A 9416-nucleotide genomic window follows, 5' to 3' on the forward strand; every position below is an offset into this window, starting at 1 on the left:
ATTATGTCCCCAAATTTTTATTTCAAGGTAAAAAATGTTTTTCATTATAAACCGCTTTGATTTATGACATTGATCACCTTTGTTAAGCTTTTATAAACTATTAAAAGTAATTAAATGTTAACTACTAATTTTTCTATTGAAGTTGTAATATAAAAAGTATTTTGATAAAATACACTATGCTTAGAAATTTCCCATGTCAAAATTAATATTAGTTCTTAGGACATATTTTTTGTTGCTTTCAAATATTTTAAATATGAGGTAGCCTTTGAAAGAGGGTATTGCATAGTAGTTCTTTGAAAATTTTAAATATTTTACAAATATTTCTTTTTTTTAAATGTTTCTTTCTTGAAATACATATTTTAATAATCATTTTTCTTCTGCATTTATAAAGCTTTGGGGCTTTAATTTTCTTTTACTGTATTACATAGAAACCTTCATTAGGATATTAACCAAGATGGCCTAAGACGTTTTTCATTTTAGGATTCTATAATAGCATTTTTTATAGAGCTTTTGAGACCTTAAATCTAACAGCTAATATAATTCTCAATTATTATGAAATTCTCTTATAATTCTTAAATTTCTCCTTTCCTGAGGAATGAATAGTCTTTATTTTCCTAACTTCATTTTAATGAATGAATGAATGATTTAAAGGATTTTTTTTACCCTCTCCCCCCCAATGAGATAAACTTAACAGACATGTAGAGGTGAAAGAAGCATAGTAGCATCTAGGCCAGCATCCTTATTTTATTACCTAGGTGGAGATTGATTGATGGGTTTGCCTTAAACTTTCAGAATTGATTAATGACTAATCTAATAGTTGTAATAGTTTAGAACCCTTTTAAACCAGCACTGTTTCTGCTGGTTCCACTGATTCCACTCATTAAGAAAAATACCTAAGAGAAATGAAAATGTACATCTATGTAGAAACTGGTACATAGATGTTCATAGCAGCATTATTCATAATAGCCAAAAAGTGGAAACAGCCCGGAATGGCATCAGCTGATGAATGGATAAACCAAATATGTTAAAATCACAATGGAAATTTGGTTGGTAATAAGCAGTAATGAAGTCCTGACACATGCTACAACATGGATGAGCCTTGAAAACATTGGCCTAAAGGAAGCTAGTCATAGAGTAACGTATAGCCTATGATTCCATTTGTAAGTGGTATGTCCAGAATGGACACATCTGTAGACCTGGAATGGAGGGGAGGGGAGAGGGAGGGTGACAGCTGGTAGATACAGAATTTCTTGGGGCAGGGGTGATGAAAATGTGCTACAGTTCCATTGTGAGGGTGGTTTTACAACCCTGGGAAGATATTAAAAAGCATTGAATTCTACACTTTAAGTGGACAAATAGTGTGATAATGTAGATTATATCTTAAAAAGCTCTTAAGTCTGAAAGTTTTATAGCAGCAGGACTAAAACTTATGAGGCATCATTGTTGCAGACTGAGGTTACGGCAGTTAATATTGGGTCACAGTCACTGTTGACTAAAGGTCAGCTTGTACCGAAGTGTATTTTGGAGAGCATGTCTCTTGAGATGTTATCAAATACTCCGTGGAAAAGGGTTCTATGCCCAAACATATATGGGAAACACTGGTGCAAACAGTTTAATCCATTACTACTATTAGTGCAGGACTTCTCAAGAGACTTACGGATTTTAAGAAAGGAGATAAACATAGAGTGACCTAACTTATTTATTATGATATCCTTCTTCCTCAGTTACCCTCTTGTTGAATTCAGAACACAGTACTGATGTATCTCTTAAGTATCCATCTTTTAAAGTTATTAGGAAGGAAAATATATCCATTGAGTATTTACAGTACTTTTTAAAAATTTGTTGTTAAATTTATCTTCGTGGCAGCTTTTTCAGGTAGGTACTATTATCCTTCCCTCTGCCTCCTGTTTGCAAATGAGGAAACAGAAGCTTGTGGAAGTTAAATGACATTCTGTAGTTAGAAAATGACAGAATGAAGACCCTAACTACTCTGATCTCTCACTGGTTCTGTTTTCCCACATTTAATTGGCTAAGTACACTAATTTAAAATGCATGGACGTATATTTTAGAAACATTTCCACTCCAGATGGTTAAAACCAACAGAAAATTTCTAGTACTTAAAAACCTAATTTGCTTTCTGTTTCTTTACATGTATTTATGTGTAACCTCTCTGACCTCATTTATGCCTGATAAGATTTACACAAGATGGATTTTTCTCTTCTCTTCTCTTTTTAGCCATTACATTATAAGCTGAAAGTTGTGCTCACCTTTCTGATGATTTACACTAAATAATTTCCCACTCATCATACTTAGTTGACTTGAGTTATCTTTATGAATTTCTAGGTAGTGTACAGAACTGTAAATAAAATAATCAAACATCCTTCAGGTGCTGTCCACAAGATTTGACTTTTTAGATGTGAAAGTTAGATTCTAGGTCATTTTAGATAATCCTGTGAATAGCATAGGGTGTAACTCATGAGGCCTACAAAGTCTTTCTATGGCTGTAGTTTATCTTGACATGAAAAAAATGTTAGTGTTTAATTAAAAATGGGTTTCATAAATGTTTTTTTCATTTGGTATTTCTTTCTCTGGTATTTATTATGCTAATTTTCCCTTTTTTTTTCAAACAGGTTAAATATTAGTGTCGTGAATGTTGAAATTAAAGGACTTTATGGATATGTTTTTATTATATATTCTTATGCTACCCACTTTGTAACAGTATATTCTAATTTTAGTACTTTCTAATGAAACAAATTTACTTTTTTTTGATAATAGTTATCCTTAAGTTAATTGACATTGGTCTCTTTATGGCTTTCCATAAGGCCTTTCTGGAGCAATGCATTCTCAAGTGTTCCCTCACGCTCATTTTGGTAGGTGGCCACAACTGATACCTGGATTTGTGTGGCAATCTGTCTACCTGCTTGTGGAAGCTTCTGCTAGTGTTTTGGATCCTTGCATGTGGAATTAAGTTTTTTCCATGTTTTACAATGGAGTGGGCATGGATGTGTGGCATTGGGGTTATATTATATTTAAAGTTGCATAAAAATTGTGATTTGTGTTTTAATGCTGAAAAGCATTATCGCTTACCTCCATGGTCACATTAGAATGTTAATAGCTTTTTTGATTATTTTCCTTGAGTTTGAATTCATAGCACTTTTGACACATTTTTGATACACCAAAAACCATTTTACCACATTATTCCATGGGGTTTGGTTTTGCTTAACTTATACAAGTTTCGCTTTTTAGTGCTTTCTTAAAAAGTGATTTGTCAAAGTTTTGTCAGTGCATTGTTGTCTGTTATGAAATCCTTCTGTTTCCTTTGCAGTGTGCTTATTATTCTTTAATTCACTTGCTTTCTAGTGGCTTGTTTCTCCTGTTTTCTCATCAATTGTAATTTCAAAAAAATTTGACATTATGATTAGGTTCATTGAGACAAATTGCATAGTTATAAACAATAGGATATGAGGATTTCTTTGGGGAGTATCTATAACATGACTTTCAAGGTTTTTTAAAAATAAAATATAATCTGTGTAACATGTTTAGTATTAATTCCTGTACCTTAAATAGAGATCAAGTTGGTAAATTTAAAAAAAATGTTTAAATCAAATACAGTGAATTATCATGTTTTTGATAGCGTCATGCCAACAATATTTCATTATTTTAAATTGCTAGTATTCTGTGTTAAAAGTACCACTATTGGCTCTTACTTTACCAAGAATTTTTCTGGAACATACATTCAGAAGGTGCTGTTTTTAATCTTCACTAGCAGTTAGTAATATACTGTTTTGCTACTACATGCATTCCTTTTCAAATTTTTTTTTGAGAGAGAGAGAGAGAGAGGCAGGCAGGGGAGTGGTAGAGAGACAATCTTAGGCCCTGCGTAGAGCCGAAAGCCTGATATAGAGCTCAATCTCTTAACCCTGAGATCATGACCTGAGCCAAAATCAGGAATCAGACGCCTAACCTACTGAGCCAACAATGTGCCCCTACTACATGCATTTCTATAATACAAATTAGGTTATAAGTAATTCATAAATGGGTGAGTGATGGCAGTGTACCACATGTGTAGTGATTGTTAATACACTGATTTCAGTGCAGTCTAGATTACTACGCTCATTCACCCTATATCAATCTTATAGAATCAGTAAGAATGCTATTTCACTCCCTTTTCAATCTTTATGCATTTTATGCAGTCTTTATGCACCTCTACAACTTAGCAGTCCTAACTTTAAACCCCTTATTCCAAAGCAGTCTACTTATCTTTCAAATAAGATATGGTGGTCCATATATTTCTTTTGGAATTGATGTATTAAGAACCTCACATGTTCTTTTAATTGTCTTAGTGGTTTTATTAGGGAAAGCCATTCCTCTTCAGCCCCTTTTGGGCTCTGTTTACAAAGCTGTATAGTTTTTGAGAGGCCTGCTTCTAACTCTGTTTCTCCTCTAAGTCTTGTTATTTTCAATAAACTATTTTTTAGAAGTTTAAAAGTTGTTTTTATCAGGAACATACTTAACTATGTTATAGCAGACAATTCAGTGGATAAAATTCAATTTTTGGCGATTTTACTGTATGCAGCAAAATAAAATTAAAAACAAATGTATATTAGTACACATGTGACATGCATGATGGGCTTTAAAAAAGTTGACTGCTGTTTAGACTTTTAGTTACTTTGAAAAATTTTCTTACGATTTCAAATGATAGCTTTATTAGTGTCATTCTGGTCATGGGTTTCAGGAGAACAACATTTATAGATTGTGTTAAACTGTATAGTACTAAAACTTATTACTAATATTGTCAGCGTTTTGGAATTTAAGGTGCCTTTAGTATACAAGTTAATGTTTTTCAAGTGAAATCATTCTGTAGTGCGTGGTATGAGGAGCAAAACCTGCTCTTTTGTGAATTAGTTATCAGCCCTTGCTTTCTCCTGTCAGCTGCAACCTTTGGCACCGCCTCCATGAGCATGCCTGCGGGCTTCGGAACTCCTGCTCCCTATAGTCTTCCCACCAGCTTCAGCGGCAGCTTCCAGCAGCCTGCCTTCCCAGCCCAAGCAGCTTTTCCTCAACAGACAGCTTTTTCTCAACAGGCCAATGGTAAGATCTATCACTTGGCTAGCTGTAAGTCCACTTTAGATATCCTTTATGTATCATAATCTTTTATGTTTGGACAGAAAAACTTGTCCAAAGAATGCTGTGGCACTGTCTGCTAAACATTTACTACACAAATATAGATGCCTTCGTTGCTTTGGGCCTTAGAGAACTGAATGATTTGGTAAGTTTTTGTGACCAGGTTATAGATTTAGGAGAAATCAGAGACTCTGTAAAGAGTACCCCTTCTTAGAATCTCCAGTGTCTTTTATCTTTTTTCTTTTTTAAAAAAGATTTATTTTAGAGAAAAAGAGAGAGAGAGAGAGAGAGCCTGTGTGTGAATTGGGGGAGGGACAGAGGGAGAGAATCATCAAGTGGACTCTCCTCTAAGAGTGGAGCTGAAGAAGGTGCTTGATTTCAGACCCGTGAGATCACAACCAGAGCCGAAACCAAGAGCCGGATACTTAACTGGCTGAGCAACCGAGGTGCTCCCTCCCCACTGCCCCAGTCTCTTTCTTATTAATTTCTCTTGTTTGTTCTAATATGTCTGTTGATTTTAAAAGAAAACTTTGTAGGGCACCTAGGTGGCTCTGTGGGTTAAAGCCTTTGCCTTCGGCTCAGGTCCACAGTCCTGGGATCAAGCCCAGCATTTGGCTCTCTGCTCAGCAGGGAGCCTGCTTCCTCCTCCTCTCTCTCTGCCTGCCTCTCCGCCTGCTTGTAATCTCTTGTCTGTCAAAGAAATAAATAAAATCTTTAAAAAAAAAAGAAAGAAAACTTTGTATACCTTGAGTGTTTTTGTTTTGCATCAGAAAACTTGTGGATCTGCTCTTTTGTATAATCTATGTATGTGGGAGACATAGACTTAATTTTCCAAGTAGGCAACTGTATTGTGGTTAGAGTTTACTTGTTCTAGAAGCCAGGGATTTTTTCTTTTTATCTATTAAGCTTATTTGCTGAAGTTTGAAAGTCCATAAATTTGAAGATTATTCTTAAATTATAATTGTGTATCTATATTTAGTGTCTCTGGTTAGATAAAAATTTGGAAATAAGGTCCATGGCAGAGCCATAATGATAAAATATTTCCTAACAAATAGTGTGCTGTTCACATGAATCCATTGTGTTTTGCTCACATCTAGTCTCAGATAGTCGTAGGTCATCTATTAATTCCATTCTTCAGATGTCAGCAGCTTACATAGCTGAGACACATGAGAAGAAACCATTTCTGAGAAGCTGTATGAACTGTTACATGTGCCACAGGAAGTTTGTCTCTGGTATTTGAAAGCATGAGACTCAACAGTTGAACATTGATAATTTATTATTGTTGCTCTAGTAGGAATTTCTCTGAAACTTCTTATGAGTCTTTATAAGCAAGCATCAGATTGTCTCTGAAAGGTATAGGTTTTAATTGCTGATTCTGTTTTAACAAGGTGCAGGTTTTGCAGCATTTGGACAAACAAAGCCAGTGGTAACCCCTTTTGGTCAAGTTGCAGCTGCTGGAGTATCTAGTAATCCTTTTATGGTAAGTGAGATGCAATTTTAAGCACTTTATAATTTGTGTGTTATCTTCAAATTAGGAGAAGCAAGATGTGACTATTCTACTGATGTGACAGTAAAAGATTTTGCAAATTGAGGTAGCTATCATGCATGATCCTTTTTTTGACTTAAAAAAGACACACACACACATTACTCAGTTGCAGATCAAAGCACTGACAGTAAATAAGCTATTTTATAGCATGAAACTGTTTTCTTGTCTAAGTAATGCTTTATGAAAAGCTGTAGATTTAGTGAACTGTGTGAAAAGGGCTTGGACTCAGATTTGGTTTGAATCATAAATGTGTTTTCTTAAGGGCCAAGTCCTTTCTTAGATTCTGTTATAAGATTTATGTGGAATAATGGGTATTAAAGTCCATAACAGAGCTTCTGACACCTAATAGTTTTATTATATCATGTTGCAAATAACAATAATGAATCAGTATGATTGCCAATAACTATAAAATAATTTCTAATCTAAATGTTGTTGTATTTAATTAATCAAAGTTAAATCTTTTCATAGTTTCACATGTATACCACCCTTACTTGTGTTTTTATTTTGTCTTGTGTTTTCCTTTAGACTGGTGCACCAACAGGACAATTTCCAACAGGAAGCTCATCAACCAATCCTTTCTTATAGCCTTATATAGACACTTTACTGGAACGAACTTTTACGTGGTCACATTACATCTCTCCGCCTCTTGCACTGTTGTCTTGTTTCACTGATCTTAGCTTTAAACACAGGAAAAGTCTTTAAAAAGCCTGCATTGTGTATTAAACACCAGGTAATATGTGCAAAACAGAGGGCTCCAGTAACAACTTTTAACCTGTGAATTGGCAGAAAAAGGTAGCGGTATCATGTATATTAAAAATTGGCTAATATTAAGTTATTGCAGATACCACATTCATTATGCTGCAGTACTGTACATATTTTTCTTAGAAATTAGCTATTTGTGCATATCAGTATTTGTAACTTTAACACATTGTTATGTGAGAAATGTTACTGGGGAAATAGATCAGCCACTTTTAAGGTGCTGTCATATATCTTGGAATGAATGACCTAAAATCATTTTAACCATTGCTACTGGAAAGTTACAAAGTCAAAATTGGAAGGTTTTATTCATTCTTGAATTTTTCCTTTCTAAAGAGCTCTTCTATTTATACATACCTAAATTCTTTAAAAATGTAGAGGGATACCTGTCTGCATAATAAAGCTGATCATGTTTTGCTACAGTTTGCAGGTGAAAAAAATAAATATTAGAAAATATGCTATTGTTTTTGTGTTCTTGCTGCAATGCCTTTACCAAAGTGGCCTTAAAATATGAGTAGTGAATTGAGAACATCTTGAATTCTTAAATTAGAATTTCAGAAGACTTCTAGTAATTAACTTTTATGTCTAAAAGAGAAAATTTTATAAAAAAAGGCCATGTAGAAAATTTATTAAAACTACTATGACTGCTATATTCAGGAATATGTCAGTGGTAAAGCATTTAAATGTAGCTTGTCAGATTCACCGTAATCCTTCTAATTTCTTTGCAACTTCTTAATTTTGTGAAAATTTGTATATATGAAGAATTTGCATGTATGTGTATTTACAAATTTTTTTAAGTATCTTGAATTCTCAGACTGCAGAAGTCCTATTTTAACTATTGATTTTTAAACAAAAATACTGTCTTTGAATGTATTGGAAGCAGACATGCATTAACTGTGACATGATTGCACCTCAGTTTTTTTTTTCCTTTGTTTGGACAAACTGATATTATTAAAATAGGACATTTATTTATGTTCCATTTCTGGGAGGAAAACAAACTGGAACCCAGTGTTACCTTAAAGTTATAGAATACTTTGTTTAAAAAGGCAACAATACTAATGTTTAGTTATATCTTTTTGTTAATAGATGAACTTGTTTAAATATTTATGTACAGTAATGCCTCATTCATTAAGATGTACTCTAGCAGTCTTCATCAATACACAACACAGCTGAGAAACTTGGAATAATTCTTTTTAAATGCTTTTGAGCAACACACACTAGTCACAAAGTGTCTATATGTTTGTTTTTATGTGAAATTTTGATTATTTCATTTCCCAGTCCTAGAGTATTATTAGCAGTTCAGAATGACAGTTTGGAAGGAGATAGACAAACCATGAAAATCTGTCGACCATTTAGTTTAAGGACAGCCAGGCCAGCCTCGAGGACATCACTGTATGACATCATATTCTGATAATAGTCTGGTACTTTGACTCTGTGTCATCAAGAAAAGGTAAAGTTACGTATACAAATATGTAATACGTGTTTGGAAAGTTTTATCTTACCATGTTTAAACATTTTTTTTAAAGCTTTGGTATTAAAAGAAATGAACATCAGTTTCTTCAAACATTTTATTTGTGTTGAATACCTTTTCCAGTGGTGACTACATGAGTTGTTACACAATCCTGAAGTCTGTGTAGTGTTTCAGACTTGGTAAAGCATTGCTGTCCATTGCATCTCTAGCTCAGTGTGTAGTTTGTCTGAACTATTTTGATGAGCAAGAAGACGGAAATCTCTGCCCCTTTTTGAATGTTATGCCTCTTCTCTTAATATTGAAAGTGCTGCAGAGGTCTTAGCTGTGTGTGGGTATAACTTGAAATACCTACAGTTTGGGGGTCTCTCTCCAGCCATTTTTTCTTAGAGGGACTACTTAAGAAATGTCTTTGAATTTCTATGTTTTAGATTGTATTGGGTCCCAGTCAATTCATATGTACAAAGTTATACTATATGATTGTAGGCCATTACCTAAATAACCTTCCAGGCTTTCCATCTA

General features: G+C 33.9%; 1 protein-coding gene across 9 annotated transcripts in view; it reads left to right on the forward strand.

Moving 5' to 3' along the window:
- Positions 1–8979, forward strand: part of AGFG1 (ArfGAP with FG repeats 1) — a 75050-nt gene extending 66071 nt beyond the window's left edge. For 3 of the 9 annotated variants that reach the window (XM_059393632.1, XM_059393639.1, XM_059393636.1), the window contains 4 exons: positions 2823–2870; positions 4933–5091; positions 6513–6604; positions 7196–8979. In XM_059393632.1, coding sequence (XP_059249615.1) covers positions 2823–2870; positions 4933–5091; positions 6513–6604; positions 7196–7255 — 359 coding nt within the window. In that variant the 3' untranslated portion in view covers positions 7256–8979. The remainder of the gene's footprint in view (positions 1–2822; positions 2871–4932; positions 5092–6512; positions 6605–7195) is intronic. The other 6 variants (XM_059393634.1, XM_059393640.1, XM_059393637.1 and 3 more) reach the window with 3 other exon arrangements.
- Positions 8980–9416: the final 437 nt, after the last annotated feature.

This window comes from Mustela nigripes, chromosome 3 (assembly GCF_022355385.1).
Source record: "Mustela nigripes isolate SB6536 chromosome 3, MUSNIG.SB6536, whole genome shotgun sequence".
In the NCBI taxonomy this organism is placed as follows: domain Eukaryota; kingdom Metazoa; phylum Chordata; class Mammalia; order Carnivora; family Mustelidae; genus Mustela; species Mustela nigripes.